The sequence below is a fragment of the Corythoichthys intestinalis genome, chromosome 1, assembly GCF_030265065.1.
Source record: "Corythoichthys intestinalis isolate RoL2023-P3 chromosome 1, ASM3026506v1, whole genome shotgun sequence".
Classification (NCBI taxonomy): Eukaryota; Metazoa; Chordata; class Actinopteri; order Syngnathiformes; family Syngnathidae; genus Corythoichthys; species Corythoichthys intestinalis.
Window position 1 is genome coordinate 4,886,794 of NC_080395.1, and position 18,736 is coordinate 4,905,529.

At 40.5% G+C, this 18,736-nt stretch overlaps 1 protein-coding gene across 1 annotated transcript in view; it reads right to left on the bottom strand.

Annotated features, from left to right (window-relative positions):
- Positions 1-14,320, bottom strand: part of LOC130920792 (NACHT, LRR and PYD domains-containing protein 12-like) — a 53,706-nt gene extending 39,386 nt beyond the window's left edge. Inside the window, exons 1-6 of the mRNA XM_057844254.1 lie at positions 14,238-14,320; positions 11,572-11,874; positions 9,203-11,114; positions 4,603-4,773; positions 4,038-4,208; positions 2,103-2,273 (exon numbers count right to left, since the gene is read on the bottom strand). Of these exons, the coding sequence (XP_057700237.1) occupies positions 2,103-2,273; positions 4,038-4,208; positions 4,603-4,773; positions 9,203-10,911 (2,222 nt within the window). The 5' untranslated portion in view covers positions 10,912-11,114; positions 11,572-11,874; positions 14,238-14,320. The remainder of the gene's footprint in view (positions 1-2,102; positions 2,274-4,037; positions 4,209-4,602; positions 4,774-9,202; positions 11,115-11,571; positions 11,875-14,237) is intronic.
- Between the last annotated feature and the right edge of the window lie 4,416 nt (positions 14,321-18,736).

Genomic DNA, 18,736 nt, shown 5'->3' on the forward strand with positions numbered 1-18,736 from the left:
TGATTGAAGTGCTTTTTCTTTTGAAAATATTTTTTTCTTGTTTGAAGCAAATTATTTTTTGATTAGATAATAAAAACACAGATGTCCTAGCCAAAATGTGGCCCAACCGCAAAACTACGTGACTTCAATCAAAAAAGCTGTTTCAATCAAAAAAAAAATAATCAAAGAAAAGGTTTTTTTGAGTTTCAAATTTAGTTTTTGCATTCAAACACCTTTTTTTTTTTTTTTTTTAATCGAAGTGACTTTTTTAATTGAAAATATATTTCGATTGAAGCGACCTTTTTTGTTGTTGTTGTGGCAGCTTTTTTTTTTTGATTGAATAATAAAGACACAAATCTACCTCCATACTTCAGGAGAAGTGTCTTCCTGTATGTGTATTCGACTATCCTAACGTTAATTAAACTGAGAAATAAGGAACTCTGCTCAGCTGTAAGAAATGTAGTGAATCAAGGTTTGCCCCTTTCTTCCCAATTTTTATCTTGCTTATGTGGTCTTAAGCAGCCCAAGGGAGCTTTCATTTTTTTGTTGAGTTTGGCTGTGCTTGTGGACAAAAGCAGTCGTGCTTTACCGAAAGGAAGGCTCCTTTTTATTTATTTTTGTTGTTCCCTGACTAAGAATTTTTGTTGTATTTGGTCTATTTATACAGACAATTTTGAATGGTATTAAGTCAAATGTTTATTTTTTTGCATTCCTGGATAGTTAAGAGATGATTAACAATTTTGTATTTTTGTATGTTAATACACAAATTTCTGTTCAAATATTGCAATTTAAATTTCCGAATGAAATCCAGACATTTATTCTGGAAGTTTTCAAAATGTTTCTTTTGTAGTTTTTTGAAAACAAAGGTTTAAATCAGTGTAAATGTCAGGGAATGCGCGGGAAGGCAGGTTGTGTGGACCCAAAAGCAGTGAAACAAAAATGCAAGGCAGGAGGCAGTGAACTAAAAAAAAAAACGTTTTAATAATAACTAACAAAAATCACAAAGTTTAAACAAAAGGACTATGGATCAACAAAACTTACGTAAACGGATGGACAGGTACACGAGGGCTTGGACGGGTCTTGACTTTGGCAAGGACATAGACAATGACGCAACAAGGAGTGACAAGAAACTGGGTCTTTATATACACACACGGAGACAAGGGGTAAAGAGACGAGGAACAGCTGGGTAACACAGGTGGATGATGATTGCAGGATACACTGGGACAACACACACAGGTGAGAGCAATGGGCAATCACAGGGACAAGTCAAACTAGGAGAAAACAAACACAAAACCTAACAGTAAATCTACGAGAAATGAGTGAAATTATCTGCCAGTGCTTCAAGTAAATTTTAATCAGATTTTCTAAAATAAGTAAAATAGCTAGCTGAAAATAAGCTTAACAGACTTATTTTAAGCAAAAAGCGTCTATATTTAATCTTAAAAAAACTTGTCAGAAATGTTCTTCATTCATATATTGTTCAAAACATTATTTGAAAGCATTTTTTCTTGATTTAGGTGAAAAATGACCGACTGATTGGCCTAATAGGAACAAGTGGTAATATTTTCTAAAGGTAAATGTAAGAATCTGACACATTAATCTGTTAACTAGCCTTTAAAACTCAAAACAAGATAAAGAAAATTTTTCTACTAGATTTCAGAAACATGAACAGATTAACAACACGTTATACTGTAAATTTGCAGTGTGTAAGTTAGTCTCAGTCAATACAGATGTATTTTGCATTTATCATTTAGCCTATCAATTAATTCAATTCTTATTGGTGAGAAATGTAGCCCTGGCCGCTGTTCACACAATCTGTTTGGTCTTATCGTGTCCCGTCCACAGCAAAAAGTGTACTGTACATGCAGGTTGTGTTGTTATATCATCCCTACCAATATTGAGACCATACGCCAAATCGATATGATGTATTCTATTGTCAATCACCAACAGGAACGCTCTTGTGCTGGCTGTGACAGTCTTCATTTATTTTGGATGTCGTCAACAAGAACGTTTGTTTCGTACGACTACACTGAGTGAATCGTTCTTTTTGCTCATAACAGCAGTGAGTCCATTGATTACTGGACCGGAACCACAGAAGATTATGAACAGGAGGAGCTCCTTACCTGAGGGACTGTAATTTGCAGTGTGGACTGGCAAGTCCTTTAGAGAGGATCTCTACCCCCTCGTCTGAGAAATCGTTCCGGCTCAGGCTCAGACGCTTCAGGTTGGATGGAGAGCTGAGAACGGAAGCCAGCAGGTGACAGCTGCCTTTGTCCAGGTGACATCTGGTTAGGCTGGAACACACAGACAGGAGGAAGACGTGAGCCAAACATAACGCCTGCTGACTTTAGTCCGCTCCCTTGAATAACAATAATAGATTTGAATTCAAGATGACAAATATACAAAAGAGCAAATTACAAAACCCTGTGACAAATCTGAAAAAACTAATCGTTTTATTGATATGATATGCTGTCATCAACAGGAACGGCTGTGACGGTCTCAGGGCCCAGCCTATAGGCCCTACCCACGTGACGTCACAACTCCTTCCTCCTGACTGGTGCCGCCCAATTGTCCGTCAACACATCATGTTTCCCTGTTACAGCTACGTACATTCCTCCTATTTACGACGTGTTTTTCTGCTCGTTAACATTAATAATCAAAATGGTGAATGCGTGTGTGGCGGTCGGTTGCAATAACAGAGAAGATAGACGGAGAAGACGGAGAGACTTGAAGTTCTACCGGATTCCGAGAGACCCGGAGAGAAGAGAGCGAGATGGGCTGCTGCAATTCGACGAGAAAACTGGGCTCCAAACGATTACCACAGATTATGTAGTAGTCGTTTTATATCTGGTAAGATGCATTTAATATATATTTAGAGGGTTTGGGGCTGACAACCACAATTAAGATCATTGCTAGGCTAATCGCCGACAACATACACGTATGTATGTAGTGAGAGTGCTATCGCTAAACCATATAAACATAAAAAGCCCTAACTCCATTGACAAACGACATGAAATACATTAGACTTGACAGTGGATGTTAGCAATAACAAAAGATTTTGAATTGAAAATTTCGTAACTCACCTTTCCAAGCACAAGATAGATTCCTGCCGAATTTTCGTGGACGTTTCACCCAACCAGCAACGAAGTATTTATAAGCGTCCAAGCTCTTGAAGTTTTTCAAATTTTCGTGAGAATAGGCTGATTTTGTGTGGACAAGATAATTGTAAATGTCAGCGTAGCAGATGTCAGGCAAATACGGCGGAGACAGCGGGTCAAAAAACATCGATTTAGGCATCAAATATGGATCTGGCGAATGGATAAACTGAAGCTTTTCCACATAACGCCTTTTATGCAACGCATCAAGTGAGTTTACGGCATCCGAAAGCACCGGGTCTTCCATGAAATGCATTATAAATTGCTCGATCAATTGAGACCATTGATAATACAGACAAAAAATGACGGACAAGGGGGCGGAACCATACAACGTGATTTTGTGACGTCGGTGGGTAGGGTCTATACGCAGACTATGCAGCTGCTTAGGGCCCCTGACCACAAGGGGACCCCCTATCTGGCAATTGTTTAATTTCTATTCGGTTTACTACAGTTTGCTTCATTTGATTTTTGTGAGTTTTGATACTTGATTACAAGCTTAAAAAATAAAAGTTCTTCCTTAACTTCTTTCTTTCCTCTTTTAGAAAAAGGTTTGGCACTATCTACTGGAAGTACTGACAATCATTTGGGGTGAGAAGTTTGAAGTATGCAGTGCAACAAAATCTGACAAAATATGGACGTTTGGGTTGGATTGCATGTATGGGTTTCACAGTACACTGTGACGAAATGGTGGCCCAAAAAATGGGTTCCTTTGCATTATTTTGCTTACGGCCCCCAAATGGCCTGGGCCGGCCCTGGACGGTCTTTATTAGTTTTGGATGTCGTCAACAAGGAAGTTTGTTTCATACGACCACATTGAGTGAATCGTTCTTTTTGCTAATAACAGCATTCCATTGATAACTGGACCGGAACCACAGAAGATTACCAACGGGAGCAGCTCCTTACGTGAGGGACTCTAAGATGCAGTTTGGGCTGGCCAGTCCTTTCGAGAGGTTCTCCACCCCTTCGTCTGACAGATCATTCTCGGACAGGTCCAGATGCCTGAGGTTGGATGGAGAGCTGAGAACGGAAGCCAGCGGGTGACAGCTGCTTTTGTCCAGGTTACAACCGACTAGACTGGAGCAAACAAGGAGGAGGAAGTCGTGAGCCAAACATAACACCTGCTGACTTTAGTCCGCTCCCTTGAATAACAATAATAGATTTGAATTCAAGGTATAGAAATATACATCAGAAATATACAAAAGAGCAAATTACAAAGCCCTGTGACAAATCTGAAAAAAACTCATCGTCTTATCGATATGATGGATTGTATTTTCTAGTCATGATGTCACCAAGAGGAACGCTCATGTGCTGGCTGTGACAGTCTTTATTAGTTTTGGATGTCGTCAACAAGGATGTTTGTTTCGTTCGACCACATTGAGTGAATCGTTCTTTTTGCTAATAACAGCAGTGATTCTATCTATTGGTCGACCGGAACCACAGAAGATTATGAACAGGAACAGGTCCTTACGTGAGCTCTTCTAAGGTGCAGTTTGGGCTGGCCAGTCCTTTTGAGAGGATCTCCACCCCTTCGTCAGACAGATCGTTCTCGGACAGGTCCAGATGCTTCAGGTTGGATGGAGAGCTGAGAACGGAAGCCAGCAGGTGACAGCTACCTTTGTCCAGGTGACAATCATATAGACTGGAACACACAGACAGGAGGAAGACGTGAGTATAACATAAAACCTGCTGACTTTAGTATGCTGCTTTGATTAATAATCACAGATTCTATTTCAAGATGACAAATAAAAAACCAAAACCCAATGACAAATCTGAAAACTAATCCTTTTATCGATATTTTGCATTTTATTTTTAAGTGAGGAAGTGAGCAACAGGAACGCTAATATGCTGGCTGTGATGCAGTCTTCATTTGTTTTGGATGTCGTCAACAAGGCCGTTCATCTCGTCCCACCGCGATGAGTAAATCGTTCCTTTTGGGGTTTTTTTTACATTCAAGATTGACATTCGGAATTTCCTCGAATTTCGACGCATTCAAGATTATGAATTTGCAAGTGTTTCAGGATGAACTTCAGGTCAACATTTTCTTTGTCGCCATATACATTGAAATTAGGGCTGCCCAGCAATGAAAAATGTTCATCTCGATGAGCAGCATGAAATCCTCGCGATGAATCACACAAAACCATTATCAAAAGAGGCCTCTCGAAATGACTTTTTCCTCTCGTCCAAACAGCCGCGAGTCAATTTCGGCACTAGTGCCAACCATTTCCGGTTTCCTAACTCATTCACTCCCAGCCGTTTTTCAGAAGACATCGCCTTCTGTTCATTTGCGATGATTTTGGCTGACTTGTCAAGCACTACAGAGTATCGTGTTTGATGGCTACACAAACTTTTTTTTTTTTTAACTCTTTTCCGTTCTACAGCAATGAGCAGTTGAAGATCAGGAATAATTCCTTTTTCTATACGCCTTTGGTAGCTTTCTGGAGATTCTGTTCAGTTACAAACGGTTGAAAGTAAAGATGCACGATAATATCGGTTACCGATAAATATCGGCCGATAATGGCAATTATAACGTCAATCCGACCAATAATGGAATCCGATAATTAGATACTTGATTTGGCCTCCAATTGTGCGCAATCGAAGCAGTTTTGTCCAATTCTGCATCGCCGCCTCCTCAACTCCTCCTCCCTCGGAAGCCCCTGATGCATGAGTGACGCGACATGTTTGAGGTAGTTGGATGTCATGGCGGCTCTGTCACCAGCGTGGGTTGATTTTTCCGTGTGCGAAACAAACGGCGCTCTCGCCATCTGCAAAAACATGCACTGCAGAAGTTCCACGAGGCGGAAAGAAAGCGTCCTCATGCAACACCACTAACCTGATCAGACATTTAAAGATGCATCACAAAGATATTTGGAACGAATACGAGGCTGCTGCTAGCGCGAAGGCTAAAGTGAACGTAAACAAACATAAACTAGGCTAAGCTACAGGGCTTGTGACGATCGAGAGACGCTTTTGGCGGCTCGGTCTCGGGGAGCCCCGCCCCACTCATCTCCGGTTCAACTCATTAAGCACCACGGCCAGACTGAGGCCTGGCGCTCCGGCTCAGGCGCTTCAGAGATATTTGTAAGCTATCAAAAGCAGTCTGTAAATGAGTCAGAGTTAGGGATGGGGAAAAACCGGGCGCATATAGAATACAATCATCAGCAAAAAAGTGGACATTACAATATTGATTAGGAAGAAAAATATTAATGTTTAACGTAAAAAGGAGTGGTCCAAGGACAGACTCCTGTGGCACCCCATTTTTAATAGTAAGTGGACTTGATTGAACATCGTCAGCAGCCCGGGGGCCAAATGCGGCCCTTGGTCAAATTTCATCCGGCCCCCAGCCTCTGTCATAATAATCATTAACATCTGGCCCGCACAGACTGGGTGGTATTGGTCAGCTGTACTGCTACCAGCATATGAAGTAGCTTACACACTAAGTGCTGCTCCTCATTTACCCACTAAAAGGCAGCAGCACTCTAAGCAACATTACCCCGTGTGACTCTTTACTCCCAATTTTCTAAAATGGCGACAATCAACAAAAACTGTTGACTGCGATGGCCGATGCTTCAGGGATAGGTGGAAAAAGGACTATTTCTTCACTAATATACGCAACAGCTGTGTCTGCCTCATTTGCAAAGAGACAGTGCGCTGTTTTTAAATAGTTCACGCTGTCATGTACGAAAAGATTACAGGGGAGAGAAATTGAAGCAACTTGAAGCTAGTTTAATTTTACAGCAGCATTATTACATTACATATAAGAGCAGTATTTCGCAAGAGCCCGAGAGTCGAGAGAGAGCGCCACAAAGGCTAGTTGCGAGATTGTTGAAATTACTCATTTTAAAAATTAGAGCTGCAGCTATCGATTATTTTAGTAGTCGATTAATCGATCAAGTAGTTAGTTCGAATAATCGAGTAATCGGATAAGGAACACGAAAAATTAAAATACCTGAGCTGAGCCTCAAATGGTATAAAAAAATAAATAAGGATCGACAAAAGAACAATGGCTAACTTACATAGCAAATGTCTGCTAGCTTAAGTGCTGTAAAACACTAACGGTTTTTTTGTTTTTACAATGCTCTTGACAAATGGTTGAGAAACATATTCCCACAAAAAAAAAGAAAAAAACAACTGTTAAATATACCAATAACCTAAATTACGAATGCATAAAAAAAAACCATTAGCTCAAACAAAAACTTGGCTTATGTTGGTTTTAACATGGAGCAGCTGGATTCAGACATGTGAAATAAGGCAGACTAGAGGGCAGTTTATCACTTTAATTAAACGAATACTCGAAGAAGCAAAATTTTAATTCGAATCTTTTTTCTTTAATCAAATACTGAAGTTAATCGATTAATTGTTTCAGCACCCAAAAATAAATAATAAAGCAAATGTGACACACAGAATGGCTTGCTAAAATTTCCTTAAATATATTGTTCTATGTAAAGGACGTCAGCCAAGGTCGGCCCCCAACATTTTTACCACACCAAATCTGGCCCCCTTTGCAAAAAGTTTGGACACCCCTGGTCTAAACCTATGGCCTGTAGTTTATGAAGTAGAATTTTATGATCAACGGTATCGGATGATTTTGAAAGATCAATGAAAAGAGCAGCACAGAACTGTTTATTATCAAGAAAGGAGACAATGTTATTTAGGACAGAAACTGAAGCTGTAATTGTACTGTGACCTGGGCGAAAACCAGATTGTTGCGGCGAAAGTATGTTAGATGAGTCAATAAAAGAACGTAGTTGAGAATTGATCAATGATTCAAGAATTTTGGATAAAAACGGAAGCTTGGATATTGGACGGTAATTATTGAAGTCTGAGATATATCACCATTTTTATGTAGCGGGATTACAGTAGCAGTTTTCCAAGGGGATGGGATGATGCCGGAAAGGAGGGTTTGGTTAAAAATGTGAGCTAAACATGGACTGATAAAATGAGCACTTATTTGAAGAAGATATGGATCTAGATGGTCTGCGCCAGCATTTTTGGAAGCCTTCCGTTTCCTCAAAATTTTAAAAACATCAGAACTTTGAAATAAGGAGAACGAAAATTAAGGGCTTCGTCTAAAGGAACGTTATGATAATTGCTTTGAGTTGACATGGAGGAGTGATGAAGAGGAGATGATGAAGTCGTCATAAATTTTCAAAAAACTTTGTCATTTTTCACCTAAATCAAGAGAAAAATGCTTTCCAATCATGTTTTGAACCATACCTATTCTTGAATACAGAACATTTCTGACAGACACGTTTTTTAGGATGATATATATTAATGTATTGCTTAAAATAAGGCTGTTAAGCTTATGTTCAGCTAGCTATTTTTCTTATTTCAAGAAATCTAAGTGAGTGAAATGTACTTGAAGCGCTGGCAGACAATTTTACTTATTTCCAATAGATTTATACTGAAAACACGGGAATTTAACTGGTTTTAAGGAGGTGTGCTTTTGCAGTGTAGTAATGTTATATATGCATGTTAGGAATGGCATACTTTTAAAAGCATTTTTGTGCTACATAGGTATTTACACTGTAAGTAATTGCTGCCAAAGGTTTACCATTACACAATGTCAGACAATCAGTCATGATTTAGATGTTGGAATTTACTACTTGTTCACATTTGATGTTGAAAACACGAGCAAAAAAATTCTTTTTTTTACACAGTAATATTTGCTCTTGTGTATACTTTAACATTTTACATATAACGTTTAATAGAATTATTGGCTTGACATTATCGATCATCGGCTGGGAAGAGGAGGAAATTGTCGGTTATCGGTTGAAAAATGTATTATCGTGCATTACTAGTTGAAAGAACCGGAAGGATTGTTTCTATAAGTCTTTGGTAGCAAACCTTGGGAGTGAATGCGCTCGTTTCCTTTCTTTTTCGGATTTGTTGTTGGGTTCTGTGATATGCAATTGTTTTTAGATTCTTTTTTTTTTTTTTTTTGCCGTTTTGTGATTTGCAGTTGTTTTGTTTTTCTTGAGTCATTATGTTTTGTGAATTATTTCACTTGTTTTTGGATTTGCCATTGTGCTTTTGGATTTCCCACTGCAAAAAGACTATAAACCACGCACATTGATTGTTGAGAAGCCTTGACCACCACCAACAGTTTCTCGAGCCCCAAAGGCGAACGGGAATAATTCGCCAGGTAAAAGGACTTCATGGTTTCGTCGTCTGTCAGTAAAAAGAAGGCCAAGGCTGACCACATGTCATTTGGCATGTTGTCCCAGTCAATATCGTATGAACTATTTTCCTTCTGAAACTGCTTCAGCAAAGAGTCGTCCTTCAGCTCGTTTAAGCAGTAGAACAAGTTGATGTTCTTCTCTGGAGTGTTCCGTTTAATCATTTCCTTGATCAATTTGACACTCTTTGACTTGTTTTGCCTCCAGTCCTGAGGAGCCTTCAGAAGTTCCCCCACTAGTTCCTGGTTGCACGGCAAGGAAAGGCCAAGGAGGAAGCGGAGGAACATGTCCAGGTATCCTTCACTCTCTGAGGCTTTCTGGAGAGCTGACCGGTGAACCTCAGTGATTTTCCAATCCCATTCATCTTCTGTTTCTTCTTCTGATTCTTTTTCTCCATCTTCTGATTCTGTTTCTTCTAATACTTTTGATTTTTCTTCTTCTTGGGAAACACATTCAAATGCATGCTCTGAATCATCCAGTATGTTTTTGTTGTCGTGGAAGAGGCAAATCATCACGTGGAATGCGGCCAGATACTCCTGGATGGTCAGATGGACAAACTGAAACATCTTGCCCTGTTGGTTTCTTCTGAGCGGACGGACTTCCTTAAACACCTCGGTAAATATTCCGGAGTGTTTTGCGGCTTGGCTGTAATCAAAGCCGCTGTCCGCCAGGTCCTTGTCGTAGAAGATCTGTTGCTTACTCATGGTGTGGTGAAAGGCCAGCTTTGCTAACGCTTTCATGTAATCGGTGTAATCGGTTGTCTGTCTCTCCTTGGACTTGTCCAGCTGGTTAGAAGTATACTCCGAGTACATGTCTGTCAGCGTTGTGGGAAGCTCTCCCTCCTTCCCTTTGTCCAAATGATCCTGAAGAACTGTAGCGGTGAGCCAGCAGAAGATGGGCAGGTGGCACATGATGAAGATGGTGCGTGTTTTCCGGATGTGCTCAATGACACGCTCCTCATTTTGAAATTTTTTCCTGAAGTACTCCAGCCTTTGGGAATCACTGAATCCTCTCACCTCGGTTCTGCCGTCGATGAGGTCGGAAGGGATATCGCGGGCCGTCGCGGGCCGCGTAGTGATCCAAACCCGGGCGCACGGAAGCAGGTTCCTCTTGATGAGGTGCGCCAGGAGTATCTCCAGCGAGTAGGCCACCGTCACGTCTATGTCTACTTTCTTCTCATTCTTCAAGTCCATTTTGAACTTGCACTCGTCCAGTCCGTCCAAGACAAACAAGATCTTGATCCGGCTGCTTTCGTAGTCCCGTATCCCGGACTTCTGCAGGTCGTCTAATATAATGTTCAGAGTCTCCTCGCTCATGTGCCTGCTCTCACAGATGTAGCATCGGATGAGCTTGGCCAGCGTAAAGTTTTTTCCTTCGTCGGAGTTCAACTCGCGGAAGGTAAAGGGAAATATAAAGTGTACGTCCTGGTTTTTATTCCCACTGGCCCAGTCGCACACTAACTTTTGAACCAGGAAGGTTTTCCCTATTCCCGCAAAGCCGACGGTGAGCAGCGTGCGTATCGGTCGCGGCTGCCCGTCATGGCTTTTGAAGATGTCGCACGGCAGAATAGACGTCTTGGCCGCGGCGGCACGCGTCTCCATCTAAAGGACCTCGTGTCGCTCGTCGGGCCTGACGTCGGCCCCGTAGGTGATGTCCAGCTCCGTGTAGACGTTTGCCAGAGGCTGCTGCTGCCAGCGCTCGGTGTTGCCCTCAGGAACAAAGCTGTATAAACTATGCAGCTTTTCTTGCAGGTCTGCCTTCAATCTATCGATCTGTTCATCATCATGGATGGAGAAGACGGCGCCTGCAAGAAAGCAGCGGTGAGCTGTTATGGACAAAAAACAACAACCCTGCAAACAACCCAACCCCAGGGCACACAGCCACCAGAGACATAGATGTTACAACTTGAAAGAAACATTTTTGATGAAAGTTAATCAGCTAAAAGTCTACTTTGCTTTTGTGAAATATGAGTTTAAGAAGTGAAACACATTATTTTTTTAGGAGCTCTACATGCTGATTGACAAGACAAACAGGCTTTTCAAATGTCTTTGACTTTGATCAAAACTGATAAAGCTCCGATTGTCTGCCAGGGTAGAAGGAACACTCGGGGGAGCATTTGAGAATGAGGCTCAACTAAATCAGTACAACCTGAGGTTCATGCAAACCAGAACAGACAAGTCATTTTTCCTCGTCTCACGGTTGACTTCCACAGTTTTTAAGTCACCGGCGTTCTAACCCCTGAAGCTACTTTGGGGACTAACCTTTTATTTCCAACACGTTGTCACGCAGCATCTCGGCCAAGTTCTTGTTGCCGATCTTTTCCAGAATCTTGATGGTCTCCTCCAGAGTATTCTCGCCATGCTTCTTCACCAGTGCGTTAGCAATGATCACCCGGCTGGGGTTTTCTTGTACGCTTTGAGGCAGGCCCGAAAAGAACTTGAATTCCTCGAACTCGTCCTCCCCAAGCTCCTTCAGCGTTCCCAACAGCAGCTCCTTCCGCTTGCTGTCCAGAGCCATCCTTCCTTCTTGTAAACGCGTGAGCGAAGTGACCGTCTATCGGATATCTGCGGACAACAACTTTTATTAACTTGAGCTCGTAAACCATTTCATGTGTAAAAAATGAAACTTTGTCAGGTGCTGCTTGTTTCAACAGGAAGTTCATTGGTTAAACTCTCTGCACGTTATCGGATGGAACAAAATCCAGCTCCCACTAGGCCCTTTCTGGAATCGGTTTGACACGTGATCTAGCGGGAGCTAGAGTGAAGGGAGAGCATGCTTGGTTTTTACGAGCAGTCGCCAGGTTGTTACTGATATGAATCTTTAGAAAACAACAAAAGTCTGATCTTGTTACTTGGGATCTTACTGTCGATGCTCAGTTGCGCACTCACCAGTAGGAAAATAACAAATAGAAACATATGGTGTGGCACTGCGTATATTTCCTGGAAGTCGCAACCATGAGTGCTCGTGCATCACGGTTGAGGCAGTTTTGACAGGCGTAAATGTCATGAAAAAACTGATTGTGCACCTCTGTGACTGGGGGTACCACGCAGTTCACTTTTTGTGTTTTCATTTTCCCTTATGCATTTTTATATACGGTACTCCAGTTCAGTCGGCATTGACTTGGGAGGGGCCAGCCGCGCAGCCGACGTTATGCGGTAGACGAGCTCTGTCATAAAACGCTCATTTCTGTGTGATCCACGATCGCGATCGGAGGACCAACAACGGGTACCAAATTGAAGCATATTATTGCGACGCACGTTTGAAAGTACAAGAAAAATGTGTGAATGCATTATCAGCGCTTCACGTCGATCAAACGAGCCGGCTGGTACCACATTTAAAATTATGGGGTGGAGGAGAGGCAGATGCACTCATCAAAAGAGCCAGAAATGACTCGCGAAAACATACACTACAGATGATAAACTGTAAACAATGATTGTGGAAAAGAAAAGAGGAGTGGGAATGCCAGTCTTGATCGTCCACCTCCATTATTTACCATGCTAACGTGCCGCACTAAAAGACGTCACTTCCTTAGTGTCCAATTTTTGTATGGAGACAGCAGTCCATATTAAGCAGTGGGTAATATTACCCGCCCAAATTGTCCGTGTAACAACGTATCCGGACAAGTGTTGTACTAGTGTGGCCGACATGGCCAAAGTTTAACTAATTTCACGTTTAAAGCCATTATCCGTCTTAGCGTAGACGTAGCCTCAAGCTTTTGTTTCTTGTTTGACCGCACCTTGAGACTCTCAGTATTTGACACTGACTTATTGAGCTTGTAAACCATTTGAGGGACGTGACGCAAAACAGGGACGACAGGTTCATCTTCATTCCTGTCGGAACTGCCATGTCGCATTGTTAGCTACAATTGTGGCACAAAATGACTACCGGTACTTTGGTATCAAAAACGACTAGTTTTGATGATGTAGAAAATACTGTACCTGACAATATACAGTATAGGCCAAAGTTTTGGATGCACCTCATCATTTGTGCATTCTCAGTAAAATATCGCCCTTCCCTACGCCCTGGTCAAAATGGATTGGACGTCTGGCAGCCTATGAGTCCTATGCTACTTTTTCAAATCTCCAATGACTCGTGTATGTACATACTCAACCAAGTATTTTATGTAAAAAATATGGGAATGAATGGCAAATGCCAGTGAGGTGAGTCATACTTCTGAAGACAACGGGAAGTTGTGTAACCGCAAGTGAAACCTTGTCTCTCCAAAAAGAAGATGAAAAAGAAATGAGTATTTAAGCATACAATCGTAATCACACACGACAGGTGGCTAACTGACTAAAGGAGCAAACTATGGGCAAACTTTGGAACGACTAGCGTCTTTCCTTTCAGTTCAAGAGAAAACTAACCTGGCCAGCCTTGTCACGTCGACTCTTCCAGAATGTGCGAGTAACAACTTGTCTCAGTGCCCTCATGTTGTGTCGATCGTGAATTAATCGTTTGGAGGAACAAGACCAAATTAATCACCTTCTGCACTAATTCATTCTGAAGGAAGTTGGGTCTTGCGTGGGAGAGTGTTGAGAGTTGAGACACAAGCTGCAATGTCTGACATCGCACACGACCAGACAGACGCCAGCCTCATCGCTGGCAGGGGAGGGACAGAGATTGCTGCTCACAAAGCGTAACTTGACTTCCTAGTATTGCTGTGAACAGGTCAAAAACTGAAAGGAAAGGGCTTTGTCGCATATTCTTCAATGTGGAACCTATCATATGCTAGTCAAACGCACAAAAACACCATGCAAACATAGTGAGCAATGTTTAGTGTACTACTTTTCTCAACTTAACTCGAGACTACATATGACAACAGACTTTCAATTTTTATCAACGTTTAAATGAACAAACTTTGGAGCGAACAAACTTGCGACTTTTTTTGTGTGTGTGCCTTTTTGTTCAGTTAAAAGACAAAACTTACGCGGCCTTGTCGTCGCCTCGTCTCCTCCTGTCAGAGTGACGACTTGTCTGTCCGGTTCTCCCAGACACGGCACGCTGGGTGTGACCTTCGGTGACACCTACAACGCCCATGTGGGCAGATTGGGTAGCTTTGTTCCCGGTTGGTCTATTTTTGAAGACTCGGGGCGGGAGAAAAACTCTAAACAGTCTGTATTTCTGTTTTTATTCATTTTCAGTTCATTCATTTTATTCTTGATGTTTCATTAATTCCTAAATTCATTTACAATCATAAAAAATTACAATAATGAATAACTTAAAAAAAATTTTTTTTTTGAATGACCCAAAATAGTTGCTTCTCTAAAAAGGGTGCCTGTCATGAAATGGACTTGCGACGAGGATGAGATATAGCAACAAGCTCTTTATTAGCATCCACTCAGTAACTGCGTACATTCAACAACTCGTATTTCCTCATACGTCACGAAAAAATGTGAAGACCGAATCCACTTGCGCGGACTTTAACACCAGCTCGGTGAATCCATTCACATTTCGTATGCAGTCAACATTATGTTGGGTTGGTATGGTCTTTCAGAGGACAAAGAGGTAAGCCATTTTTATATTTTTAACTTATTTTTTTTGCGTAACGTTGTGCCGTACTGCTTGTCTGACAATGAATGACCTGAAAAGAATTACAATGGTATCGGACTGCCACTGTTACCGTTTCTGTTTTATATATATATAACAACTTTAGTAAGGGGGAAGTGTAAATAAATTATAGAATTAAAATGTGTTATCAATGAAAAAATGAAAAGTGTTCGTTGGCTGTCACTGAGTAGCATTTGCGACCGCTACACAAAGCTAACTAAATTACCCCCAAGAACGGTAAGAGACGTAGGACAACCAGAGGATATATAAGAAAGACAGGGCTGATGATAAAGGATAGCTTGTTGAAACCGGAGAATGTCATTGTCAGTCGCGTCGATTAAAAAAAAGCTAAAGCTATGCTTAGGTCGGCTCGTTTTTTTCGTCTTTTTCAGCCTTTGACACTCAAGCCATCTCTTTAACTGAACATTTTTATGTTCTCCCACATCTTTGCCAGTCAATTTGGCACCAGGCACATCATTTTCAGAGAGCATTGTTAGGTTTAGCTCTGTAAACATCTTCGTACACGATTTCCATTCATTTCCTATTAAGGACAAACGGTGGCTTGTCCCTACTTAGCAACAGTAGCTAATGTCATGAATATTAATGAGCGGAAGTGAGTTAGCCATTGGCTACGAGGGACCTCTACTGTATAAGTGTATCGCAGCGTCCTCTTCATTCGCCCCTCGTGTTCCGACAGCTTTACGTGAGTGCGTTAACTTTCATTCATAATCTATCCTTTGGTTTTTACATGATGCACAACTCTCCTTTTATGTTTATTGTGCAAAAATCTAATTGTAACATGTTTTCATGACATAGTTTGATGCGTTTTTACGCATTATAAAATTAAAAAACATTATTATTATTATTAAGCCTAACAATTATGGAGTAATTTTGCCATGTCGTACTGAATAAATGCATTTTTAATATTTCATATTGCATTTATCACAAGACTATTTGTCATGACCACACAATTTATTTAGCAATTGGGGAAAAATACTTTGATAAAAAGAATATCCTGTAAAAATAGTGTAGAGAGTAGGAGAAGAGAGACTGAAACAATGACATTTTGCAGCGGTCTTCATCGCATTTTCCTCGATCGGAATAATTCTCCCTCAATGGGCTGAATTCTAAATCAGATGAAACCACGACCCTGCTGGCGCCATCCTCCTGTTGGGGACGTTACAGCCCTATAATATTAGGCGTGGTAAACAGCAGATTAAAAGAAAAAATTCTCGTCATCTGCGCTTTGCCCAATTGTTCTATACAGTCGAATTGCCTCAAAATATGATTGTAATTCACATAAATATGAAATTTAAGACTTTTTTTATTATCCCGTCGTAGGCACTTTAAATGCAAAACATCAATTTTAACAATTGAAGAACATAGGATTTACATTAAAATAGAAGATAATGTAAATGTTGAATTGCGTTTTTTAAATAGTAGTGATACATGTAACATACAATAACAAATTGAGTACAAATGACTTGTGTAATGCAAAGTGAAATGGAATACATTTTGAAAATAACGCAAACGTTGACTTTTTAAACATTACACTTATAATAAACTAACATAAACGAACACAAATAAGGCCATGTCCACACATAGCAGGGTATTTGGCAAAAAGCAGATATTTTTCTACAGTTTGACCTATCATCCCTACGCGCACGCAGATTTAAACCAGGGTTCTTAAAAACGACAGGGGAAGGTGAAGATTTGCTAATTCTGCGTTTGTGGCTCCACCATATGGACACTGATAACCGAAGATTTACGTCACTAGCTGTGACAAATTTTGTCCTCACGTCACACATGAGACCAATTTTTACATTCGGAGTATATTAAATAGGCGATTTTTTGCTTCTTATTGAATAATGGGTATTTTGGAAAATTATTTTATTGTTTTGAATGTACTTAATGAATGAAAGCGGTTGCCTGTGGAAGTTTGTTTTTTTTTCTACACAAACGTGCAGGTGTGGACGCAATTATTTCCCCCCGACATATTAGGGCAGAATCCTCGTTTTAAAAAATATATATATATTTTTAAACCTGCTATGTGTGGACATGGCCCAAGTCCAAATAGGTCCTGAACCTCCCCGTCAGAGCAATAAATAAATACAATAAAATAAACCTCTTCAACTCTTTTTCTCTTAATATATGATCATTTTTCCGTTGCATTGCCCTTTTTTATCGTATTAATTTAACAAGCTTGTCCACCCGTAATTTGTTGCTCTGAAAAAAAAAAACATTGAACATTTGAACCAATCGGAGCTAACTATCCATGCTGTTTACATTTCAGCCATTTGAATGGATGACAGAATTTAGAAAAAAAAAAAAAAAAAACACACACACACACACACAACAGGGTCAGAATCGACATTGAGGTGACTTGTCAGACTCCGATACTGACAGAGACGCTGGGAAGAACTATGTAGGATAAATAAATCATAAATATTGGTGGAAACGGATTACGCTACACAAGCACTTTATTAAGCTTCTTGTTAACACTTGTGTATGTAAATCTGACGTTCCTCTGCGAAGGAAAGAAATGACATTCGCTCAACAACCGTGCTGCAGAGAATGTGGAGATAAGAATGTGGGACACTTGCATATATTCTGGTCTTGCCAAAATATAAAAGAATATTGGGATGTCATTTCAAAGGATTTGCTGAAAATAATAGGATATGCCATTCTGAAAACATTTAAGGTGCTTTATTTGGGGAACTTAACCCGGGAAATGATTCAAAAGGAGGATGAGTACCTTGTCAAGGTGTTGCTGTCAGCAAGTAAAAAAGTAATTACGAGACTGTGGTGAGGAGCCGTGGATGTGCACGGTGGAAGAGCTATGTAAAAGGGAGAGAATTACGTTTAGATTAAGACTACAAGAAAGTCAATTTAGAAAAAAGAGGACACCAATTTCAAATGATAAACAAGAACTTTGACATGTGGACTGGATTACTGAGTAGAGATTGAAGGTTGGGCCTCGATACTGTTGATTAATGATATTTAATATTTTATTCATGCAAGCTTTTTTTTCTTTTCTTTTTGATTTAATGGTGTGTTTTACCTTGGTTTGTTGTTTGTTATTTCAAGACACTAGGTGTGTGTTAGGTTTTGTTTAAGTGAATAAAAAACAAGTTAAAAAAAAAAAATCTGACGTTAGTAGGTTGTTTTCTTCTTATAGATGTGTGTGTGGCAGCCTGGCACTTTTTTGAACATGGGGTTTTGACAGTTGGCGTCATTTTTTCAGGATTAAAGCACCGTTTCTGCCCACTTTCACCTCTGAAGGTAGAGTAACTACAGTATATCATGCCCATTCATTTTTTGCAGGTCAAATGTCGCATTTGTTCTTCCGAACTGTCATACAAACAAGAGCACCTCCTCAATGCAAAGGCATTATCGGGCAAAGCCTGAGAATAATTTTTCTGATACACCCAGGCATACCTGTTAAGTTGTAGAAATTGCAAATAGGGAGATTTCTGTTTGCCAACCCCGATGACGCGCGCGCGCGCGACAATCGCTAAGACAAAATGCAACCATTTTTTTTTTCAAGTTCATTTTGGTCACAACACTTGTGTAAAAATTAACGACACTGTCAAAGAACCTCTTTTTGGTGGCATCAGAGATAGTCTTCAACTTGCTCCATGTATTGTCTGGCATCATGTGATACTGCTATGTTGCCTGTGTCATGCCAGTTCTCCTTGTTCCTGTAATCAACATCTAGGATATCCTCAGCTTTCCTGATCACATCCATTTGCACAAATTTGGACTTCAGCTTCCTCAGCAGCCTCTTCATCTCATCAACCATCACTCCAATTAGGGTTTTGTCAGACTAAATCAGCAACATTAATTACATCATCTAGAAAATTAATCATATTTGTTTTT